This window comes from Hyperolius riggenbachi, chromosome 1 (genome assembly GCF_040937935.1).
Source record: "Hyperolius riggenbachi isolate aHypRig1 chromosome 1, aHypRig1.pri, whole genome shotgun sequence".
Classification (NCBI taxonomy): Eukaryota; Metazoa; Chordata; class Amphibia; order Anura; family Hyperoliidae; genus Hyperolius; species Hyperolius riggenbachi.
In genome coordinates this window covers 354,725,457-354,751,293 of record NC_090646.1, presented here as the reverse complement: position 1 = coordinate 354,751,293, position 25,837 = coordinate 354,725,457, and the positions used below count along the sequence as shown (strand labels likewise).

Below are 25,837 nucleotides of genomic sequence, written 5' to 3'. Positions count from 1 at the left end.
GAGTCCGGGACGTGGTGTTTTTGTTAGTGAGTTCTGTAAGTACATTTCACACACTGTTTTTTTTTCATGTAGCTTGAATGCTAATTACATCTTCCCTAATTGTCTGACTGCCTAATCCTGCCTAATGCATGTGCACCTTACTTTCTGCATAAGTGTTAAATACTGCATGCTGTGTTTTTTAATTTTTATTACTTCAGTATTTAATTTTTTTCTGAAACAGAATTTGTCCTAGAGAATAGAAGAATGTTGAAGGTGGTTCCAGACCACTAGTGTGCTTTCAGCAGTGATTTATGCTTTCTAGGAATCATAGGTCATTCCAGAAGTGCTTTGCTGCTGAAAGTAAATGGCCATGATCCTGCAAGAACGATTGCGATCTGCCCAAATCGCAATTGCTCTGCTCGCATTATTTTTAGAGCAATTTCATAAGTGAACGCAGGGCCCGAAATCTCTTTCCCTGAAATCGCTCCAGAAATCGTTCTGCTTTTAACGTGTACCTGAAATAGGGCCACAGCAATAAAATTATACATACCTGGGGCTTCCTCCTGCCTGATTGCTCCCACGCTGTCCTCTTCTGACTGCCCATTTGCCCGCAACTCGTCGGTCGGCCAGATGCGTTCCTGTCTCAGTGTGAACATGGCGGGAGCACGCATTGCCAGGGCCCGCGCATGCGCAGTTGGACTTTGTGGGGCCAATTTCAGGCAAACTGGGAGTCAGAAGAGGATGGAGTGAGAGCGATTAGGCTGGAGGGGACTGAGGGAAGCCCAGGTATGTATATTTATTTTATTGCTGTGGCCCCATCTCAGGTTTCCTTTAAGTAGCAAAATCACTCATCACAAGTGGGTCACGGGTCTTAGAGGTTTTTTGTTTTTTCCTGCCTTTCTGTTGAAACTCTGTGTTAGGAATTTCTATTTCTAGTGCAGTGATTTGTGGGTGTAGGTTGCAAATCCAATCCATTGCAAATCTTATGGTAAACAAGCAGCCGTTTGATCTGCACAAAACAATTAACTCTGTCATAGCATTTCTTGATAAATGTCACCTTTTATAAGAAGTACAGACTAACCAGCAAGCTCATGGTGACCCAGAACTCATTGGAGTGTATAAGGGGCTACAATGGTCCTAAAAGCCCCCTTACTAAAATGCTAAGAAAAACAAAAGTTTGCTTTCTTAAAACAGAAAGAATTTGCAATTATTCAGGTTGGAGTGAGCTTGATACACATCATTGCATTCCAGTGGTTCTGGAGGTGTGTTTAGCTTCTAAGGGTAACAATGGTTAATTTCTATAACTCAAGCTCACTCCAACCTGAATTATCACAAATTCTTTCTGTTTTAAGAGAGCAAACTTTTTAGTTTTTCTTTTATAAGAACAAATACATCTTATTGATGTCATACATTATCTTTTTGCTACCTCCTGTTGCTCTGTTGGAAATCTCACAAATAAGCACATCATGCATTAGATCGCATGAAAACACTTGATTGGTTGTCTCATACATGGTGTTTACAATCCACTATTTGCAGTCTTGGAAACCATTTTGAATTTTTAGTAGTTCAGGTAAATGATCAAAGTCTAATTGATATCAGCTATTCATGTGGTTTACCACCCTGCACTAGTAGATATCAGAGAAGATTGCAGTGTATTTGGCCACATGCCATTCATCACACTGATGTATAATCTCAGACATTTTTTATGTATCATTTTTCAGATTTCTACTTGTCTGCCTGTGCATGTATTGCTGATGGTAATTTTTTTTCAATCTTTTCGTATCTGAAGGGCACACTAATGCATAATTCTTACTAGGCCTACCAAAATGATGTTTCTTTGAAATTGCTCAGTGTCAAGTGAAGGATTTTCATGGTTGTCATGTTAGATAGGGAATACGTGCCATGTTTGGTAGAGTGGCTAAAAGAACCTCATGTTGGCCATTTCCCAGCAAGCATTGTAAATATGGTAGTGTGACTAAAAGAACCTTACATTGTCCATTTCCCAGCAAGCATTGTAGGTTTTGGAGAGTGGCTAAAAGAACCTCACCTCACGTTGGTCATTTTCCAGCAAGCATTGCAAGTGCACACCCCCTAGCAATGTGCTTATTTGTCCCCTGCACCAGCAACATACGACTGTTTTTTATTTTGTTGTCCCTTACTTAAACAGGATTGATTGATTGACTTGATCAGACTTACAAGTGGTTCAATACTTTCTTTTGACTAGTTAGTCCAGAGTTTCATTGGCTGGTGAACAACACATGACCCTTACATCATGATAACAATAATTTGTATTTTACAGCATGCAGAACTTTTACATAACACCTCATAAAGTACAGTAATATGCTGTATGAAGTGGCCATTTATATTTCAAGAATTGTGTAAAAACTGATACGTTGAACTTAAAAATGTATGTCTTTTGGAGCATATGAAAAACTGTTGTTCATCATCATCTGAACTGAAAGGAGATAAATTGAATTAGTGCTACACTCTTGAAAAGCACTAAGCTCAATTTTCTTTTACTTCCATTCTAAGGAATGTCTACTTCATAATTTGGCCACTCGGTGTAATCAATATTTTCTCTGCATATATTGGAAGATTTGCTTTGGGAAGGATGGAAGCGGATAAGTGTTAACTGTTTGGTTTTTTTTGCTAATTTCTGTATTTACCATAACATTATGATGACAGTCACTTTATTGCGGATCATAGCCTGGAAATATTTGCACAGCATCATTTGCTACTTCCTACCCACTAGAAGTAAGTAATCCTTCCACAAAAGTCTTCACTATTGTTTCTTTTGGCTCTTCAACGTCCTTTGGCAGTAATTAAGTAATGAGAATTTCATGCTACTGTGAGCCTGTCTGTCTGCTTTCTGCTTTTGTCATTATGCTAGGATTTCTCAAAAATTAACATCACTTTCTAATAACAGCCTTTAGATAAAGGTGGGATGGATGTGTTTTTTTTCTTGAGATACCCCATTTTCCTGTTAAAGTAGACTTATTTAGGGTTGTATGTGCTTACTTATAAGGGTAGACTAGTAGAAAGTTGGGTTCAACATCATTTGTTGTTTTGCTTTAACAAAAGTGGTGAATGGAAAGAGGCGGTGGAAGGTCCTACAGTAAATATCTAGAAAATGTTTGTGGGATGGAAGCAGAGGTAATTTATTCTACATTTCCAAGGCCACAAATCCACTTAGTCACCAGGGACACTGAAATAGTAATACATCAGGGATACATTTACTGAGGCAATATGGACAGTGCTAGGGGCACATCCACTAAACCCCCACTGACTGTTAACAACAAGAATGAGAGAGATGCATGACATTTGGAGAAACTGATCACATTTTTAATGCAGTTGCAGTAACCTCTCTATTTTTTGTCTTATTTACTGATCACTACTAGTGCACTGTTCACTGAACTGCCAAGCTTTTGCTATATATTGTTATATCAAGACTGCACTGTTGCTCTATGGAAGTGGGAGCAGCCTTATGGCATATGTGTCACTAGGCAGATTTTTCTACCCGATGCGTTATATACGCCTTTGGATCTACCAGTAAGAGCTCCATGGGGATGTGAGAGGCAGTGACAAACTGCATGCACACAAACCTGTACAAAGTACTGTGAGTATAAACATGTCATTAATAAGACTATTAGCAGATTTCTGATATTTTGATTGACAGATGAAATGCTATTATTTACTGTAAATGTACCTTATCCTTCAACATTGAATTAGTTTGATGTGTACGGATTTAGAGTGGTGGAAATAAATGTTAAAGCTAAACCTAGCAACACAGCATATTCAGTACAGTGAGATCTGTTCAGAATCTTGGTCCACTATGTAGTTTAGCATGGGCAAATCTGCTACTTAAACACCTTGTTTTGCTTGCACTTGAGCTTGTCTGTGCCATGTTGTATGAATAACATTGCTTTAATAATGCACCTTGCTGGCCAGAATCTATTAGCAAACACTACAAATAAATATATAGAATATATCAAAGCGCTATAGCTAAAAAGGAATAAAAGTCCAAACGGAGTGCGCTACCACAAGGTCAGGCAGGACCTAGAAAACTTGTACACAATTGTTTAAGCGTACATCCTAATTCACATAAAAGTCCACATGGAAATCACATAAAAGTCCTCCTATGCAGTATCTTGATTTCTTGTGCCACCATCACCATGGACACCCAACAGTAAACAGACTCACAAGATGTATTGGCCACTGCTAGACTGGCCAACCATGCACAAATCCAGGAGCCTCAGTACTTCAGGATCCTGGTACCACTTTAATGCTGTCCCTTTAGACCACCATCATTCTCCACATTATCCATGCATAGTACCTCAAAGAAATAGCCTGCATAGCGTAACTCCTTATGACACTTAAAACTTTAATTATAAAATTGCACTCACATGCTCCAAAAGTATTGCACACAGAGTTTTACGGGCTCTCCCCCATTGCCAGCTAGGGCTCTGCTTGTGTTGGGTCCTCCAGCTCCCCCTCTGCTCAGCTTGCAGACACCACCGCCTCCACCGGCTGTTCACTTCCTGGTATGTCCAACCTCCCGCCCGATCGATTTCGTCACTCCCTCTTGACTCATCAGGGGCACGGGCGTTGGACTTATTACCAGGATACTTATACTCTTTTCCTTGTCGCTGATTTCCCCTTTGCAGGGTGGGCTGCATTTTAGGAGCGAAGATATGGGTAGCCCTTTGGCAATATGCCATATCCACAAATCCTGTATTAAGAAGGATAGTTGGTCGCAGTGTGGAATGCACCTACACTGGTGACCAACCGAAGTAGAAAAGGGGCAGGCTCTGCCAATAGGAAGTGGGGGTAGGGGCACCCAATCAGCATGCAGACCAATGAATAAATTTAAAATGATGCGTACGTAATGACGCGGATAAAAGCAGCCAGTCAGTGTAGCCCGAAAGACATGTGATAATGCGTACGTGCTGACGCGTGGGACGCGGAAGGATGACGCATGCATAGTGACGCGAGTGATGCGGAAACGGGTGATTGGTCTCGGACGTAATGACGCATGTGATGCGCGCGGATGTGACCGGTGACACAATAGGAAGGAGACACGTGATCACGCGTACGTATTGACACGTATGACGCGGACGGAGGCGGGCGGAAGCGGCCAATCAGCAACAAGGAAAAGAGTATAAGTATCCTGGTAATGAGTCCAACCCCCGTGCCCCTGATGAGTCACGAGGGAGTGACTAAATCGATCGGGCGGGAGGTTGGACATACCAGGAAGTGAACGGCCGGTGGAGGCGGTGGTGTCTGCAAGCTGAGCAGAGGGGGAGCTGGAGGACCCAACACAAGCAGAGCCCTAGCTGGCAATGGGGGAGAGCCCGTAAAACTCTGTGTGCAATACTTTTGGAGCATGTGAGTGCAATTTTATAATTAAAGTTTTAAGTGTCATAAGGAGTTACGCTATGCAGGCTATTTCTTTGAGGTACTATGCATGGATAATGTGGAGAATGATGGTGGTCTAAACGGGACAGCATTAAAGTGGTACCAGGATCCTGAAGTACTGAGGCTCCTGGATTTGTGCATGGTTGGCCAGTCTAGCAGTGGCCAATACATCTGGTGAGTCTGTTTACTGTTGGGTGTCCATGGTGATGGTGGCACAAGAAATCAAGATACTGCATAGGAGGACTTTTATGTGATTTCCATGTGGACTTTTATGTGAATTAGGATGTGCGCTTAAACAATTGTGTACAACAAATAAATCCTCAAATGCAGAAGCAGTGCAAACGATATCAATGCCCCAGTAAATCTTTAAAGGGCATTCAAGTCCAATGTTCTAATTTACAGTCTCTATGTAATCTTCTCATGTGCAGCTCTGCAACAGCCAGGCTACTTCCAGCAAACTAAAACAAAGGACTCTCGTGTGGTGAATTGCCTCTTTAATCAGCAAGGTCTGTGCCTATACATTTACAACTGATGCAAAATGGTCTCTTTCAGCAATCTCTAAGGCCTCGTTCAGACTATGCGCGCTGCCGTGCACATTTTGGCAGCGCGCATAGTGTGCGACGCGCAAGAACAGTAGAAGGGCATAGACAGCCCTTCTACTGTTCCCCTCATATTCGCTGCGCAGCAGTGCGATGCGCTATCGCACTGCTGCATGCATTGTCGGGAATTGCACGCCATCTGCACTGCTATGCAGAACCCATTCACGCGTGCGATCGTACGCGTTGCAGTCCGATCACACAGCCCCCTGCGCTAAATGATGTGAACGAGGCCTAACAGCTTCTCCACAACACTGTAGCTGAACCATGTATTCAGCATACTACTGCTCGTGCAGTGGAAGTGGGAGGGTCAGTGTGTGCGCAGACTCCATGTGCTGATTGGCTCACTACGTGCTTCGACGCCCAGAATATTAATCAGGTCACCCATTGCCCCTCTCACCTTCTCTGCACAAGCGAGTGTTGTCAGAGGTTGTTATTAGAGATATATTTGTGGAATTGTATTTGTGATGGGAACTGACCTATAGCTTTGGCAAAGGTTTTCATTAGTTTAATACCTGAATTTACCCCATAATTATTAAAACAATTAAAACACACATGACAGCATGTGTATTATAGGGTCCTAATACTTACCAATCCCCCTTTCTGGAAGGACATGGGTGGCACTTCTGAAGTATGCATGCCAAGAATGTTCCTGAATGTGGCTGCTCTGCACAGGAGCTTTGAGTAGACCGAGCATGTGCCACCTTTTTATCTTCCATTTGACTGGTTCCAGTTGGAGCCAAGATCTGAGGGGCAGAGTGGCACAACAAAAAAGAGCCCATTAAAACTGGGACTGGTAAATATTAGAAGCGCATAATACATACATCATGTGTGTTTTAACAACGATGGGGTCAATTCAGATGTCATTTTAGCTGACACTGTTACAGTGCATTGGAGTGTCTAAAACAGGGGTCTCAAACTCAATTTACCTGAGGGGCCGCAGGAGGCAAAGTCAGGATGAGGCTGGGGCGCATAAGGAATTTCACAATTGCGGTGCATTGCCACCTCTGCCCGCCCCTCTCACTCTTCCTTCACAGAGAAAGGCGGCGATCCGTGTGGCGATTGACGTCAGGAGGGGCAGAGCTGAAGCTGAAAGCTGTGCCCCTTCCAGGAAATGTCGGCAGATTGCCCCCCGGGCGATTTGGGGGCTCTGCAGCCCTTGTTTAGCGGCGGGGATGCGGCGGATTACTTGGGAGCACTGAAGCGAACTATAAGGAAGCTTTTGCCGGTGAAGGCCACAAAATATTGTATCGAGGGCCGCAAATGGCCCGCGGGCCGCGAGTTTGAGACCCCTGGTCTAAAACAATGCCATTGTGCGTACAATTTCCAGATTTATGCGGTTGTTGCAGACAAATTTCCTTTTGGAAAAACAGAGCCGCTAGCAGAGTGAGAATTGCTTTCTTTGTATGAAAACATTCCCTGGTCTCCCCCCTTGCCCTAGAGCACAGACACTAGGTGGGCAGGGGCAGCTCTGTGTTTACAGGAAAAGACTGGTAGGTGCTCAAATTCTGAGCTGAAATACAGTTTATCTCCAATACATAAAAGACTAGGTGCAAAAAAATCAAAAAGTGAAATCCGTTTATACTGTATATTCCTGCATATAAGACTACTTTTTAACTCTTGAAAATCTTCTGAAAAGTTGGGGGTCGTCTTATACGCCGGGTATCATTGATGCCGGGTGATACGCCCTATCCTTTTACCGCCTCTCAGATCTCCCTGCTGAAGGAGCGCAATCTATTCTTCCATACTGCTCTGATAAACAGGTAGACAAAGAGAGCTGACCAGTCTACTTAAGGAGAGTTGACCAATGCAACAAGTCAATTGACTATATACTGTTATATACTGGGTAACACATACAGTACAGCACCAGTATCTGTTCATACACAGCACCAGTACATGATTTAAAAAAAAATGTTTAATTTGGTGTGCGTTGGAAGAGGGGTAGTCTTATACGGCGAGTATATCCCAAACTCTCTATTTTAACTGGAAAAGTTGGGGGGTCGTCTTATACGCCCAGTCGTCTTATACGCCGGAATATACGGTAATTATAATGTATAGAACCTGAGTATCTTTCAATTAATAAAAAAAAGTGTGGATGCAGAGCAGGCATTAATTTAATAGGTTTCTCCTTCAGTATATGATTAGAAGCCGAAGACAAAGATATACAGTAATTAACTGGAAAAAATAATAGCTGGAAATAAATTGCCTTATTGAGCATCTGTGAGGCATCCTCAAAGGGAAGGTGGAGGAACACAATAGCCTCAATTCACTAAGCAGTTTAGACTAGTCTCCTGGTTTGGTCAGTTGCATCAAAGGGGAATTCACTATTACCAAATGTTTTAGACCTGGTCTAAAACATTTGGTAATTAGGTCAGTAAAGCAGGGGAAATGATCAGCAGATGCAATTCACAAACCAGTAGCTATGACTGACATCCTCCTCCTCTTATAAGCTCTCCTCTGCATACAATTAAGTGCTTGCCGACCGCATCACGCCGATGGGTGTGGTCGCGGCAGCAGCCCCAGGACCGCCTAACGCCGATCGGCGTAAGGTCCTTGGGGCTCGCAGTGCAGGAGATCGCAGGCTGCGCAAGCATCTCCCAAGCGCGATCGCCGCTCGGGAGACTTAGACGGTGAAACCGCCGACTAATTACATTGTGCAGCGCTGCGATCTGCAGCAGCGCTGTACTGGGGACAGCCGTATGACACCGCTGTCCTCCTGGTACACTAGAGAGCGATCACCTCTCATAGGCAGGAGCCTATGACAGCTGATTGCCATGATTGGCCGGCTGCGGGGAGGGAGGGACAAAAAAAATTAAAGAAAAATAGGTGTATTTATTAAATAACAAATATTTATAAAAAAAATAAACACAGGGGGAGCAATCAGACCCCACCATATACAAACTGTAAGCACACCTCACAAATGCTAGGCATACATGAAATCGGCCTGAACTGCGTGTATTGCTTTGGCAACTGGTGGCACACGCGGTGCGGCATCATCCCCCGGTTATCGACTGCAGAACCGCTGGGTTGTGCAGTTGATGTAAAAAAAAAAAAACACAAAGCAGATCACAAGTGCACAGATCAGCACTCACCTTCCAACTTTCTCTTTGTAGCTGACAAGTCCTCCCAATCCGGAGTGAATTCCTCTGCTATGTTGTGCCATGTCCTCCTAATCAGTGCGTTGTCCTTATAGCCTGAAAGGCTTTTATCATATATAAAAGGATTTTCCTGTACCAAGGCTACCAGGCTCTCTATAGTATAATCCATGCCTGCCAGACGTTTTGGAATACAGACACAGGAAGCAGGAAAACAGGCATTTGTTGATGAGGTGTGTGTGGGATAAAAATAAAACAACAAAACTTTATTGTACGCGTTTTCACATGTGAATTCGCATAAAAATACGCATGCAGTAACTCATGCGATTTCCCTATTAAATACATTATATGCGATTCGCATGCATTCCACTCGCAGGCGAATTCTGCGGCTCTTTTGTGCGTTTTTTCACCACTGAAAAAACGCACATCACCAACGCAACAGTGGAAACAGGCCCATTCACTTGCATTACATGTGCGAATCCGCATGCGTTGGACGCATGCGGATTCGCGATAGTGGAAACGAGCCCTCAAGGCAGTGCTTGAAAATAATGGAGGGCACACAAAACATTGAGACTGTAGGCAGAATTTTGGCATTCTTCGCTTAGGGGTGTACTCACATTTGTTGCCAGCGGTTCAGGTATAAATGGCTGTGTGTTGAGTAATTTACACTATTATACAAGCTGTACACTGACTACTTTACATTGTATAAATTGTCATATCTTCAATGTTGTCCCATGGAAAGATAATATAAAATGTTTACAAAAAGAAAAGTTTGCTTTCCTAAAACAGAAAGAATTTGCGATAATTCAGGTTGGAGTGAGCTCGAGATGTCTCCCAGGCACCACTGCTGAATATATGCAAATTAACCATTGTACCCTTAGAAGCTAAACACACCTCCAGAACCGCTGGAATGCAATGATGTGTCAGCTTGTTAATATGTACAGAGCCATAATAATCCAACATGCATACAGACTGTTTCGGATTGTTTGATCCTCATCAGTGCATGGCATGGATTAATTTGGCTCTATGGAGTAGGGCTTGTAAATCCGAGAGGCACAGACTAACCAGCAAGCTCATGGTGACCCAGAACTCATTGGGGTGTGTAAGGGACTACAATGGTCCTAAATCTGTATGCATGTTGGATTATTATGGCTCTGTACATATTAACAAACTGACACATCATTGCATTCCAGCGGTTCTGGAGGTGTGTTTAGCTTCTAAGGGTACAATGGTTAATTTGCATATATTCAGCAGTGGTGCCTGGGAGACATCTCGAGCTCACTCCAACCTGAATTATCGCAAATTCTTTCTGTTTTAGGAAAGCAAACTTTTGTTTTTCTTAACATCTTAGTAAGGGGGCTTTTAGGACCATTGTAGTCCCTTACACACCCCAATGAGTTCTGGGTCACCATGAGCTTGCTGGTTAGTCTGTGCCTCTCGGATTTACAAGCCCTACTCCATAGAGCCAAATTAATCCATGCCATGCACTGATGAGGATCAAACAATCCGAAACAGTCTGTATGCATGTTGGATTATTATGGCTCTGTACATATTAACAAGCTGACACATCATTGCATTCCAGCGGTTCTGGAGGTGTGTTTAGCTTCTAAGGGTACAATGGTTAATTTGCATATATTCAGCAGTGGTGCCTGGGAGACATCTCGAGCTCACTCCAACCTGAATTATCACAAATTCTTTCTGTTTTAGGAAAGCAAACTTTTGTTTTTCTTAACATCTTAGTAAGGGGGCTTTTAGGACCATTGTAGTCCCTTACACACCCCAATGAGTTCTGGGTCACCATGAGCTTGCTGGTTAGTCTGTTTACAAAAAGGTGAGAGGTTTACTCACTTGTGAGATACTGTGTGTGAACATATATATTATCCAAACTTGGATATAAAAAGATATGTAAAAAATGTAATTCAGACAATATACTAACTTAAGGCTGGGAGCACACTTATTTGGTTTGCATGCGTTTTGCTGTATAGTAGAAAATGCTTGTGACATCACATATATTGTAAGTCTTTGGACCAAAGAAAAATGTGTGATTCCTAATGCTAAAGTTCCCATTTCCTGCTTGTGATTTGCATACAATGCTTTTCCTATAGAGATGTCACGGCATGTCGTCTTTTTGTTGTTTTTTATATATATATATATTTTTTCCCCTAAAAACAAATCAAATCGTGTAATTTTTCTTTCTTGTTGAAAGGGGGATTATTAAGAATGCAAATGCATGGAAAGTGCATAAAAAGCTCAATCCTATACAAAAACACAAATTCTAAAACGCAAATGCAGAGAAAAAAGCAGAAACGCACAAGCTAGAAAATGCTTGGTTATCTGAACACACAAGTGTGCTCTCAGCCTTAATCCATTTTTTTTTTTTAGTATTGAGCCTCTTTGGTAATGAAACCTGTTGCTTATGACTTTTAATTTGTATCAGTCTTTAGAGGCAATTACAAGAGAGCATTACTAATTAGCAATAGTTAAAATTCATGTGTAATACTAAGTGACTTTGGCTGGTATTCAAACTCAACCTGAGCTGTTATTAACCCTTCATTTATAGAGGGAGCACTCGCAGGGTCACTCTATATTTAACTAGAGTAGTTTGCAAAGGTCAGTGGAACCTGATCTTGTCATAGTAATGTCCAGACATTAACCCTGCCTATATATTTATGGATATTAGTATGTGTTGCTTTCTGGAAATATGCTAAAGAAATCTGGAGAATAGTAAGGTTGTTTTTTTTGTTGTTTTTTTTGCTTTTGTTTTTTACCATACTTACTAGGAAATATTCTGACTACACATTTCATTTGAATATGTTCTTTTGATTGAAGAAGACAATTGCATCCATGCAAAATTGAATTAAAATAAGAATGATTGACTGAATAATTTATTATTTTAATTACTTGCAATGATTTTATCAGATGGGAGAGCAAGAACATTTAGATCTAGTTTAGTGGTTCTCTTTTCCAGGGGAGGGCACTCTTGATGACTGTGAATTTTTTATAAAGCCATCCCTTGGCAAAAACTACCGAAATGTATAGTCTCCATATTATACATCAAATTCGGCCAAGTAATATGCATTGCAAACGCCATATCAAACACCACATTTAGCACCAATAATGTATTTAGACAGCCCTCCCCTCCCCCCTTTAGTTATACAGTGTAACAGTCATGCAGGTTGTGTCCACCTTAACGTATACCTGCGACTTTAATTTAAAAAAAAAACAACATTCTTGCCTGGGGAGGCGGAAGCCTCTGGATCGCGTACGAGAGATAACGGCGCTGGAGACTTGGGCGCAGGATACAGCACGAGTTTCCTGATAAGCACTGAGAAGGGGATTTTTAAGTGGAGCCAGCGCTGGATCCCCTCTGCTGAGGGTAGCACTTTTTTTTTTTCCTTCAGGTACTCTTTAATGGTAGGCAGCATGCTGCGTTCACCCTGTTCGGCCTATAATGCCCCCTTTAGTTATGCAATGTCCCTTCTAGGTGGTCAGTGCCCCCTTCTAGGTAGGAGGTGTCACTCTTTAGGTAGGCAGTAGCCCCCTTTAGAAAAGTAGCAGACCCCTCTAGTTTGGCAACATCCCCCTCTAGGCATACATTGATCTCTTTTAAATTGGCAGTGAAAACCCCCCATCCTTAAGATAGACATCATCCCCCTTTAGGCAGGCAGTAATACCTGTAAGGTAGGCAATGATATCTTCAGCCTTCCTGCCCTTTTCAGGTAGGCAGCATCCTCTTCCTGAAACTGTCTACTTATGTTTGGGAATACAAGGAGGGAGACACTGCTTTATTATGCTTGATGATTTAAGAGAAAGACTCATTATGTTTAGTGATTCACATAATAAGGCAGAGATCTCCCCCTCCCCTTTTTTAAATCCTCAAAGCCCCCATAAACAAATTGGGAAGAGTAGGTAGGCAATATGTCTAAAAAATCCTTGTGTCCGTGGTGGGCACCTGCAAATGAAATGGTCAGGATGCTTACTTGCAGCCTGGTTCACACTAACAATCTTCTGCCTGGAACCCACTAGAAAGCACAAAGCACTATGCAATCGCTAGTGATTTGTGATATCGATTTTGGGAGCGATTTTTCTGCTCCTGTATGATTCATCACAATGGAAACGCTCCCACAATGCTGCATGTCCTGCGATTGCGATTTGCTTAATCGCAATTGCTGTAGTGGAATCTGTCCCATCCATTTACATTGGCAGAGCGTTTAGGGAAATCGCTAGCAATTTAAAGCGCTCCCTAAACTCTCAAAAAAAACGCTCTAGTGGGTTCCATGCCTTAAAGCAAAATATAACCCTGCATTTCAACTCTAAAACATTATTTGCTCTAAAACATTATTTACAGCATATTATATGCAACCAGCATTTTTTTTTTTACTAGACCAGCATTGGAAGGGTTACACAGAGCTTTAAAGTTCCTGGAGAGAACTACAGATGCATCCGAAGCTTACATAGATACATTTTGTTTACATAAATGTACCTAAGTGTGGACTGTGACTCACTCTCTCTGACTGAGGAGCTGAAGGACAGCCAAAGAGTGTGTAACACTTATCACTTGTTACATTCTATTTAGTTAAATGTATCTGTAATGATCTGCTCAGCTGCCTGTGCGGGCAGGCAGCTTTTTGACCATTGTTTAGGTTTGCATGCTGCAGGACTCTGGAAAGAAGAGCTTCTGTCAGTTTTGCAGCTTGTGCTTGCAGAGGAATTTGCATACGTTGTCAGGCAAATTGCCTGGCCACATTCATTGGAGGCGTGTACTATAAGTACTATGTGTTTCCCACAATGCTTGGCTGGTCATAAGGATTCCTTCCTGTGAAACACTCCTGGAGGAGTGTCAACCTTACTCTTTGTTTGAAGTTCAGCTTAGAGTAATTTCTGAAACTGCGCTAGGCAGGTTCCCCTAGTGCAGTTAGGATTGCTTATCTGTTTTTGTTTGTTCTGTTGCGATTGTCCTGTCCCAGCGGTGGTCGACAGGAAATCGTTCTGATCTCTGTTCTTGGAGTATAGCTGGTGCAGCGGTTGCTACCAGCTATCTCTTCTGTTCTGTCTCCTTGGATCGCACTAGCCACCTTCCGCTAGTGCTGTGGATCCTTCTGTTCTGCCTTCCTGGATCGCATTAGCATCCTGCGCTAGTGCTGTGGATCCTTCTGTTCTGCTACTGTCTGCCTGGATCGCACTCGCCTAGCGCTAGTGCTGTGGATCCTTCTGTTCTGCTACTCTGTACCTGGATCGCACTAGCCTCTTTTCGCTAGTGCTGTGGATCCTGTCTCTCGATTGTTCCTGTTTTCGTGTGTCTGTCTTGTCTGCTACGAACGTTTGCTGGAGGCTCGGTGAGGTAACCGTTAAGCAAGCGCTCGCGTCCTCTGTTTTATGTTTGTCTGTCGGTGGTTAGTTAGGCGTGCTTGTCCCTGTTGTGCTTATCACGCGGGGACCGCGCACGAACGCGTGCACTGTTGCGAATGAGTGCGGTATTCGCGTTCAGTTAGTGTTTGTTTTCTTTATCTCCTCATTGTATGATTTGCTGTGCCTTTGCTTTCCTCGTATTCTGTTCTGATCTGCCTTGTGTCACTTTTGGCAATCGCCTTTCTTGCGATTGCGTTTCTGTTTCATATCTGCTGTTGTGTGTGCGCTGTCGCGGGGTGGCGACTAGATTGGTGCACACACAACCTGTCCCTTTGCTCGTTCTCATTCGCAATCGCTTCTCTTGCGATTGCATTCTGCGCTTCGTACAATTCCTGTCTGGCATTTGTGGAGGTACAGAGGATTGGTTCCTCTGCACTCCCCAACGCCATCTGCCGACAGGAATTTCCCTCTACGGGTGCGTAGCACCTTTTGCTGGGTTCCTGCAATTATACGCTTGTGGAGGATTTCCGCCGTATAGCGCACGCGTTGTGCGCTGATCACGGAGGAAGTTCCACAATCGTTACAGTATGACCAGCCCAACCAAAATTCCCAGTGTAGAGGGAATTTCCGATTCGTACGATTTTGTCGAGTATGGCTCTAGTATCTTTAAGAGATTTAAACATCTTGAACCTGAGTCAGCAGACGAGTTTTTGTCTGAGTGCACTAAACTTTTGACGAACCCTGAATTCCAATGCACCCCAGTGTCTACCTGGGCCTCCCAAATGGTCTACATTCTGTTGGGGGGCGAAATGTCAATGTGGGCTTATGATGTGTTAGATCATACCACCCTGAGTCAAAGACCCCTGGAATTCTTGGCCTTTTTAATTCACAATTGGCTGAGATTACCTCAATTACCATACCCCCTTAATGAGTTGTTGTCAGCAGCTCAATCAGCTGTTCCATCTACTCTTTCATCCAAAAAGCAGCCATCCAGAGCTGCTAAGTCTAAACGTAAAAGATCTAGGAAGACTTCCCAGCGGAAAAATCTGTTGCCCATAGCAACTACAAATAAAGAAATTAGTTCTGTAAACTCTGAAGTAGGGAATGCACTTGAATGTGATGATTTCAGAGAGACTTCTCAGTCTCAGGTTTCGTTGCCCCGATCCAAAGCTTATGTGGATCCTAATATAGGTAGGATCGCACACTATATTACAGCAGTTAAAAAATCTGTTCTTGTTCCTGATCTCCACCCATATGGAGATTTTCTGGATACTGGCCTGTTTGAACCCCCATTTGCGTCCTGGGATGTTGGGGCCTTGCTGGAGGAATTTGATTTTGATTGGAAAGCCTTTTGCGATTTTTACATCGCAAAAAGCGAAGATGTCTTGAATGCTTGTCTCGATTCTATGTACCTTTTGATTGATTCCGATGAATGTGACAAGGATGATGTGGATCTGGTGATCTATGTATGGCAAACCATTTTGGATGAGTTGCGCACACACACCAACCGATTAATTCCAATAAAAAGACATCGTTCTCGGATGATTGTTCCTGCCTTTCTGGGGTAAAGCATGTGAGTCTTGACTTTGTGCAATCTGAAATGAATGAGTGTGCCGCTGTGGTTGATTCCTGTGCGAATCCTGAAGGATTCGCTCCTGACAGTGTGCGGTTTGAATCTGTGCGATCTGATGCCTGTTTCTCGGATGTTCCTGCAGATTGTGATCGGCATGAGTCTGCCGGTTTCCTCAAGGATGTGTGGGATCCTTTGTCATTTAGAAACAGATCTTTGAGATCTGCCGTCTGTGACCCTGCTATGGGGAAAATTTCTTGACTATGCAGCGTCAAAAGTAAAATTAATATGCCTAATAAAGTTTATCCTGTTGATGTCGCTATTTCTTCTGCAAATGAGTCTCTGTCTCACCCTGTTCACACCTGTAGGGGCCCGTTGCCTGATGACAGTTGCTCCAGTGTTTCGGTCCTAGATGCCTTGCAGTCTGCTCCGCAGATCGCGGAGGTTTGCGCTATGGAAGCGTCAGTTTCACAACCTAAAGCGATTTTTGATTCGCAGGTTTTGCGTTCTGATTCCTCGGATTCGACATTGTTAGCCGAATCTAAGAGTGAGACAGCGCTTTGGTTTTGCGAATCTGATGCTGAACCTTCTTTGCCTTGTTCAGAGACGCTTTCTCTGAACCTGCCCTGTACCATGAATGAAAACATGTTTTCCTTTCACACTGACGTTTGTGAGTCCCTTTCTTGCTCTGAGGGAAGTGCTGATTCTGCACCCTGTACTCTGGATGAGTCAATGTGGCCTTGCTTAGAATCCCCTGCAGTGTCCCTAGAGGCTCGTCTAGGTATTGCCACTATACTTACCTGTTTTTCTGCAGTTTTGGAGTTACAAGCTAGTTTGACTGCCACACAGAATTCTGGGTACAGTGAGAATGAAGTTAGGGAGTCAGTGTGTGTTCCAGTAAATATTCCTGTACATCCCGCTAATTATGATGAAGTTCAGTCTCAGGTCATGGTGGAACCATTCCTGGGACATCTGCCCTGCCTGCAGGAGGTATTTAATGTTCAGCCCTGTAACATGGATAGTTCAGAATCCTTCTTAGAAAACCTGGAAAATGATGTTCCTGAGGTCTTGTTTGATGTTCTGGAGGTCTCCGAGTTCCTCCAAAAGGGTGCAGAACTTGTATGAGATGTCTCCTGCCCCCCAAGTCCTTCTGAGGTGTTGCCCTCTTCCGTAGGCATTGCTGCCTTGCTGGCTACCTTTTCAGCTCTGGTGGAGCTTCAGTCATGGGTAGTCAATGATGAATTTCTGTCAGATACCATTACAGTCATTGAAATCTCTAAGGCTGAGACCGAGTCTTCTTTTGAAATACCAGCACCTGTGACATCTACTCATGATGATTTTCTGCCTGGTCCTGGTTTTGGTCTGGTCGTGCCGGACTCTGAGGTTGGCAGTTCCCCGACGTGTCCTGAGGTTTCTCCTGTGCTGGTGTACCCCAGTGTGCTCTGTGACCCAGAAAGCCCAAGTGTGCATCGGTTACCAGCGTACTCAGATGCTTCCTCGGTGGAGACATGTTCTGATTTAGGATGCTTGCTTGCATGCCCAGAAGTGGTCCCTGAAAGTCCTGATCTTGATGGGTGTCCTGCTAATTCTGAATCTGGAACTGTCATAGGTTCCATGGGGGTGCTTGGTAGCTCTCCATGTGAGCCTGGTGAGCGTTCTGGCTTCTTGGAATCTCTGCGGAGCTTCGAGGCATTCTGGGAGATTCCGAGAGAAGTTTTGCTTGGTACCCTGAATACGATCAACAGCTGCTTTTGTTTTAAAAGAGACACTTCGAACAGGTTTTGTGGCAGATTTGGTATTTTCGGACGCTCCTTGGAAGGTGGTGGGTATTGTCTGGAGGGTGTCGGTGGCTTCTTCTCTGGAATCCACAGTCCTGATGGGTGTTACGCTGAGACTTGTAGTGCTGATGGGCATGTTTCGGTGGCTTCGGTTTCCGATGAGGTCGGTTTCGGGTGGACTGACTCTGGAATTGGACCTTGTCGGGCTGTCCCGACCTTCATGAGTCTTCGCTTGGAGTCTTTTGCTAATAGCAATTTTGAGGGTCATCTAGAATTCGACCCTGGAAGGGGGGGGGGGGGGGTACTGTAATGATCTGCTCAGCTGCCTGTGCGGGCAGGCAGCTTTTTGACCATTGATTAGGTTTGCATGCTGCAGGACTCTGGAAAGGAGAGCTTCTGTCAGTTTTGCAGCTTGTGCTTGCAGAGGAATTTGCATACGTTGTCATGCAAATTGCCTGGCCACATTCATTGGAGGCGTGTACTATAAGTACTATGTGTTTCCCACAATGCTTGGCTGGTCATAAGGATTCCTTCCAGTGAAACACTCCTGGAGAAGTGTCAGCCTTACTCTTTGTTTGAAGTTCAGCTTAGAGTAATTTCTGAAACTGCGCTAGGCAGGTTCGATTAGTGCAGTTAGGATTGCTTATCTGTTTTTGCTTGTTGTTGCGATTGTCCTGTCCCAGCGGTGGTCGACAGGAAATCGTTCTGATCTCTGTTCTTGGAGTATAGCTGGTGCAGCGGTTGCTACCAGCTATCTCTTCTGTTCTGTCTCCTTGGATCGCGCTAGCCACTTTCCGCTAGTGCTGTGGATCCTTCTGTTTTGCCTTCCTGGATCGCATTCGCATCCTGCACTAGTGCTGTGGATCCTTCTGTTCTGCTACTCTGTCTGCCTGGATCGCACTCGCCTAGCGCTAGTGCTGTGGATCTTTCTGTTCTGCTACTCTGTACCTGGATCGCACTAGCCTCTTTTCGCTAGTGCTGTGGATCCTGTCTCTCGCTTGTTCCAGTTTTCGTGTGTCTGTCTTGTCTGCTGCGAACGTTTGCTGGAGGCTCGGTGAGGTAACCGTTAAGCAAGCACTCGCTTTTGGCAATCGCCTTTCTTGCGGTTTCGTCTCTGTTTCGTATCTGCTGTTGTGTGTGTGCTGTCGCGGGGTGGCAACTAGATTGCCGCACACACATACAACCTGTCCCTTTGCTCGTTCTCATTCGCAATCGCTTCTCTTGCGATTGCGTTCTGCGCTTCGTACAATTCCTATCTGGCATTTGTGGAGGTACAGAGGATTGGTTCCTCTGCACTCCCCAACGCCATCTGCCGACAGGAATTTCCCTCTACGGGTGCATAGCACCTTTTGCTGGGTTCCTGCAATTATACGCTTGTGGAGGATTTCCGCCGTATCAGCGCACGCGTTGTGCGCTGATCACGGAGGAAGTTCCACAATCGTTACAGTATCTATCTGAACTTCTGCATATCTCTCCACAGAACGTTAAACCTCTGTGTTTAACCCTTCCAATGCTGGTCTAGTAAAAAAAAAAAAACGCTGGTTGCATATGATATGCTGTAAATAATGTTTTAGAGCAAAGTTGAAATGCAGGGTTATATTCCGCTTTAAGCAGTGCAGGTCTTATACAGTGAGTATATCCCAAACTCTGTATTTTAACTGGAAAAGTTGGGGGGTCGTCTTATACGCCCAGTCTTCTTATACGCCGTAATATACCGTACTTTAATTTCTTTCTCTCTCTCTCTCTCTCTCTCTCTCTCTCTCTCTCTCTCTCTTATTGCTAGGGTTGCAAACTAAGCTGCTAAATAGCCCAGTGTTTTTGTTTGTTTTATTGTGTTTTTTTATACAGAAAATCTAATTTCTCACTTGTGGAGTTAGCCGCTCCCACCTCCCTGTTCATGACATGGGGTAAAGTTCTTGTCCTTGACATGGACAAGAGGGCTTTGCAAAAGGGGAAAATAATTGTGCTGCAGAAACGCACCTGGTATTGTTCAGTTGGTGAAGCCCCATGCTGGCAGGCTAAACTGTTCTGACAATAGCAGCATACATGGGGCACTGACGAGATAAATGGTGCGTGGTGCTGAAAGCAACACAACAAAAGCATTAAAAATCATCCAGCACCTGGAGACACATTTGCAATGCTCAGTCGATTAGTTTAATGTAGCAGGGGAGTTGGAACCTGCACAGGCATGGAGCGCATTATATCAGCAATGGAATTAGCTGGTAAACTCTAAACAGCAAGGCGATAGGAGACTTTCAAGCAGCAAGTCTTTTTATCACTTATAATTGCCTCAGGCCCAGTATCCTTTTTTTTTATTTTTTTTTTTTTATTGAGTGTCTGTTCTGTTTTCCATCTCTTCAAGCTTTTTCCAGTCATATAGCATACAAAAAGAACTGTAGTGTTGAATGAAATGAAAATACTTACACTCATCTTCACTGTTTCAACAGATAAGCTTTTTGGAAAACGCCTCCTCCAAGCTGGCCGGTATATCACATCCCATAAATCCTGGATGAGAACGGTGCCCACAGAAAACTGTGATGTCGTCATGACTTTTGCAGGTAGTTCAAACTTTTTTTTTTTTTTTTTTTTTATTCTTTTTTTCAATGTTCAACTGCATTTACTTCAGCTTACTGCCATAAAGTTATGATCTATTTCTTCTGAATATTTTTTCTTGGATTTGTAGACACAACAGATGACCACACTCTCCTCTGGCTGCTGAACCATGTTCGACTGGGAATCCCTGAGCTTATCATGCAGATCCGTCATCACAGACATACGCGAATCTATGCCTTCTTTGTTACAGCTACATATGAAAAGTATGTTTAAACTGAATTTTTTGCATTGCTTGTCTGTACTTTTTTGCATTACGTTTATTGAAAGGGCTGGGCTCTTTGGGTCCTGTCTTTTTTGTCACCATGAGATTGGGAGTTGCTTCTCCAGCAGAGACCCATACCCATCTCCTTCCTCTGCTGAGAGATTAATGCTAACTTACTATTAAATTAGAGCTACAATAACTAACTCTAAACTTACAATTCTGTGATATTATTCTTTCAATAATCACAACAACCATAGTTCATGAAGTGGCGGCAGCTTGTATATCCAGCATGATGAAATAAGGAGGGAGACACCCTTAGCAGTCTGGTGTGAGTTGAGGATGGTGGGTATATCCTATGCTCAAATAATAATAATTGGCACCATTTTATTTTGGTGTAGGATGAGTAAGGTACCTAGTTTTGTCGCACAGTGGAGGCTTGAAGTTAGGGCATGAACTAGTCTAGAAGATCCCTCTGTATTAGTTTCATGCTGAAGGCCCAGCATACGAATCCCTGCGCTGGGATTCAGATGCTTAAAGTGCACCTGTAAGAAAAAAAATGCCCAAAAGATATACTGCCCTTAATAGAGAGAATCATCTGGATAATCCAGAGGCTTCCCCTATCCTCCACAAGTCTGTTCTAGAGCTGCGTCTCCCGAAAGACCTCAGTTATTTTTGCACCTATATATCATTACTTGTGTGCTTCAGTCTTTCTAGCGCCTACGCCTGTCCCCTCTTCCAAGCATGCCCTTCACAATGTGTACTGTACCTCAACAACCTCATATTTCCTAGTGTACAAATGGTTTACATAGACACAGTGTTCCACATTTTGTATTTAATGCATTAAAAGATTTTGCTGGCAAAAGAGCATGAAGCCATAAATATTGGATATGAATGACTGCGCAGAACATTTTAGATCATTTAGATTTAGACTGAGGAAGAAGTGTGCTTTGGGTGTGTTGTTTACTGCAGTGTGTATTGATGTATGCCTTCTGTGAACTGCACAGAGAACTGTAAGGTGGTGCGACACACAAGCAGTATGAGTCTTTAGTGTTGAATAATAATATGCAAGACGTAGTAGTAAAAAAAAACAAAAACGAACATCTTCACAGTAGGATCCACAAACAGAAGAATCCATGCAATAGTTCCGGGTGAGTCCCGTTAGCAGTGTACACTACTTATTTGGTGAGCCGCGATAAGAAAGTTTGATTTAGGCACAGGGGGGATGAGATTATGTGAAGGGTTTTGTTGTAGGCACTAGGAGGGGAAGGTTCAAGTGAGAACGGCTGTCAGGTACTACATTGTAAAATATTGGTTATGAGAATTACCAATATTTTACCACTAGCGGCACCGCCCAAGTCAAGGTCATTATTTCAGGTCATCTGAAGTAAGAATTGTGTTGCTTCCCCTTAAGTGATCATTCCTAAAGTCTAGGCAAAGTTGATCACACAGTCATGTGACTAAAATTATGTTTACTGGAGCCAAATGTCTGATCGGTACAGTATCATTCAGTTATCAACCCTCAATAATAATTGCAGTAAGCAGAAACAAAATCCCAATGTTAAATGTGAAAATACAAGTAGTCTGTCAGGAGAGAAGGCCTCTGTTGGAAACCATTGATTTGAATGATATTAGTTCTGTATATCCTGTGCTTTCTTTTGCAATGAATGCATTATACTTTTATTTCTTGTGTTAAGATAATAGAGCTTTGTAGAACTCATTATTGGGTTCCTTTTTATTACTGTTCAGCACCATTCATATCTGGGCTCCAGTTATACTCCAGTTATACTTACTGGGTAGTTGTTGCATTCTTTTCTCTGTTCCTAATTGCAGCTTGCTCCGCGGTGCGGAGGAGCTTGGCCTACGTAAAGCTGTGAAGGCTGAGTTTGGAGGGGGAACGCGTGCTTTCTCCTGTGAAGAGGACTATATTTATCAGAACATTGAAAATGAGCTGAACTTTTTTACATCTCAGGTAAGATCTTCTGTGTTTATAACACTGGTACAGGCAATGCCATTAGAGTAGATGAATCATGCATATCATAGTTCTTGTTTTGAACCTATGACTTTAAAAGTAGAGGCAAAGGATCAGCAGGACTGCCCTATGAATGACATTTTTTGAAAAGAAAAAAGACTGCCCTGATTTCACTACCGTAAGTCATCATTCCAGTCGCAGTGTAATTCAAACAACTGAGGGGTATACATTTGGCAGCTTCCGTAGCCCTCTAATTTCAGTTTTCTGTTATGGTTCACTCCACCACTGATCTATTGCATTAAACAGCTCAGAGTGATGCTTTGAGCTGGACACTTGCCGTTTTGCTACCATTTATCTTTTTCCATTAGTTTAAATAATGCGAAAAACAAATCTCTCTTGAAATGTTAAATGGACTCTTTGGAACCCTTGTGCACTTGAGGGAGCACTACAGTTACCATTTCCCAACTGCCTCAAATCAACAGCTAACAGCCTGGTATGTGTGTACATTTGTGCATAGAGTTTTTTTTTTTTTTTTTAAATAAGCGTTTTGCAGCCATTTGTCAAGAATTTAAAGGGCAACTGAAGTGAGAGGTACAGTGGGTTGCAAAAGTATTCGGCCCCCTTGAAGTTTTCCACATTTTGTTACATTACTGCCACAAACATGCATCAATTTTATTGGAATTCCACATGAAAGACCAATACAAAGTGGTGTACACAGGAGATGTGGAACGAAAACCGTACATGATTCCAAACATTTTTTACAAATCAATAACTGCAAAGTGGGTTGTGCGAAATTATTCGGCCCCCTGAGTCAATACTTTGTAGAACCACCTTTTGCTGCAATTACAGCTGCCAGTCTTTTAGGGTATGTCTCTACCAGCTTTGCACATCTAGAGACTGAAATCCTTGCCCATTCTTCTTTGCAAAACAGCTCCAGCTCAGTCAGATTAGATGGACAGAGTTTGTTAACAGCAGTTTTCAGATCTTGCCACAGATTCTCGATTGGCTTTAGATCTGGACTTTGACTGGACCATTCTATTAAACCATTCCATTGTTGCCCTGGCTTTATGTTTAGGGTCATTGTCCTGCTGGATGGTGAACCTCCGCCCCACTCTCAAGTCTTTTGCAGTCTCCAAGAGGTTTTCTTCCAAGTTTGCCCTGTATTTGGCTCCATCCATCTTCCCATCAACTCTGACCAGCTTCCCTGTCCCTGCTGAAGAGATGCCCCCCCCCCCCCCCGAGCATGATGCTGCCACCACCATATTTGACAGTGGGGATGGTGTGTTCAGAGTAATGTGCAGTGTTAGTTTTCCTCCTCACATAGCGTTTTGCATTTTGGCCAAAAAGTTCAATTTTGGTCTCATCTGACCAGAGCACCTTCTTCCACATGGTTGCTGTGTGCCCCACATGGCTTGTGGCAAACTGCAAACGGGACTTCTTATGCTTTCTGTTAACAATGCCTTTCTTCTTGCCACTCTTCCATAAAGGCCAACTTTGTGCAGTGCACGACTAATAGTTGTCCTATGGACAGAGTCTCCCACCTGAGCTGTAGATCTCTGCAGCTCATCCAGAGTCACCATGGGCCTCTTGACTGCATTTCTGATCAGCGCTCTCCTTGTTCGGCCTGTGAGCTTAGGTGGATGGCCTTGTCTTGGTAGGTTTACAGTTGTGCCATACTCCTTCCATTTCTGAATGATCGCTTGAACAGTGCTCTGTGGGATGTTCAAGGCTTTGGAAATCTTTTTGTAGCCTAAGCCTGCTTTAACATTTCTCAATAACTTGATCCCTGACCTGTCTTGTGTGTTCTTTGAACTTCACGGTGTTGTTGCTCCCAATATTCTCTTAGACAACCTCTGAGGCCCTCACAGAGCAGCTGTATTTGTACTGACATTAGATTACACACAGGTGCACTCTATTTAGTCATTAGCACTCATCAGGCAATGTCTATAGGCAACTGACTGCACTCAGATCAAAGGGGGACGAATAAATATGCACACACCACTTTGCAGTTATTTATTTGTAAAAAAAATGTTTCGAATCATGTATGATTTTCGTTCCACTTCTCATGTGTACACCACTTTGTGTTGGTCTTTCATGTGGAATTCCAATAAAATTGATTCATGTTTGTGGCAGTAATATGACAGAATGTGGAAAACTTCAAGGGGGCCGAATACTTTTGCAACCCACTGTATATGGAGGCTGCCGTATTTATTTCCTTATAAGCAATACCAGTTGCCTGGCAATCCTGATGAGCCACTGCCTCTAATACTTTTAGCCATAGAGCCTGAACATGCATAAGCAGGTCAGGGGTTTCTGACATTATTGTCAGATCTGACAAGATTAGCTGCATGCTGGTTTCTGGTGTTATTCAGACACCACTGCAGCCAAATGGACCCTGCTGCCAGGAAACCTGTATTGTTTAAGAGGAAATAAATATGACCGCCCCCATATTCTTCTCACTACAGTTGTCCTTTAATAGATGGCATTTAGGTAGGGGGAATCCCATTTTTCATTACCAAAATACTTGTACTTGTACAAAATAGTGCAGTGATTGAGATGTACCATGCCCCAAGTTGTATGGCATGGTGCATCTCACACGTGGGGGGGGGGGGGGGGGGGGGCAGGCTAAGAGGAAGATGCATGTCGGGACATAGTGCAGCTTCATGGCTGCAGGGCACAAGAGGATGCTGCATCGGGAAAGAGGGGGACACAGGAGGACAGCTTATGTACGGTATGTACAGTACTTGTGGCTATACAAACAGTGAGCGAGTTCACTATTTTCTTTTGTTCCCTGCACCATGGGACACCGCTCACTCATTTATTGCCTATTGAACCTGCAGTGCACGTTGCTCAGCTGAGGATTCACCACCTGGGGAGCACTTTTTGATTACACTGAAATTCACAGGGACACAGGAGGGCATGGGGTCAGAGGAGGGCACCGGGGTTAGAAAAGGACACGGGGTCAGAGGTAGAGAGGAGGACACAAGGGGACACTAAAGGTACAAGGTGGGACACATAGGCACAGAAGAGGTACAAGGAGCGCATAATAATTGGGGGAGAAGATCCACAAGATGCCCCTGCACCATGGATGCAACAGGTTTAGTATATTTTCATCCAGTATATATACTGATATTTTAGTAAGTGAAGGATAGGGATAAAATATATTTAGTGAGCAAATAAGTGTGTTAAATATGAAAATTCATATAAAAAGACAGGAGGTGATTTAATTACATTAAAGCTTGGAAAATGATCAGATTGTACTGGCAAAGTT

At 43.3% G+C, this 25,837-nt stretch overlaps 1 protein-coding gene across 7 annotated transcripts in view; it reads left to right on the top strand.

The window, feature by feature from the left end:
• ANO8 (anoctamin 8) overlaps positions 1-25,837 on the top strand; it is a 192,747-nt gene that overhangs the window by 107,714 nt on the left and 59,196 nt on the right. For 6 of the 7 annotated variants that reach the window (XM_068234172.1, XM_068234173.1, XM_068234168.1 and 3 more), the window contains 3 exons: positions 20,230-20,340; positions 20,466-20,598; positions 22,428-22,566. In XM_068234172.1, coding sequence (XP_068090273.1) covers positions 20,230-20,340; positions 20,466-20,598; positions 22,428-22,566 — 383 coding nt within the window. Of the gene's footprint in view, positions 1-5,658; positions 5,901-20,229; positions 20,341-20,465; positions 20,599-22,427; positions 22,567-25,837 lie in introns of those variants that run through there. The other variant, XM_068234171.1, reaches the window with a different exon arrangement.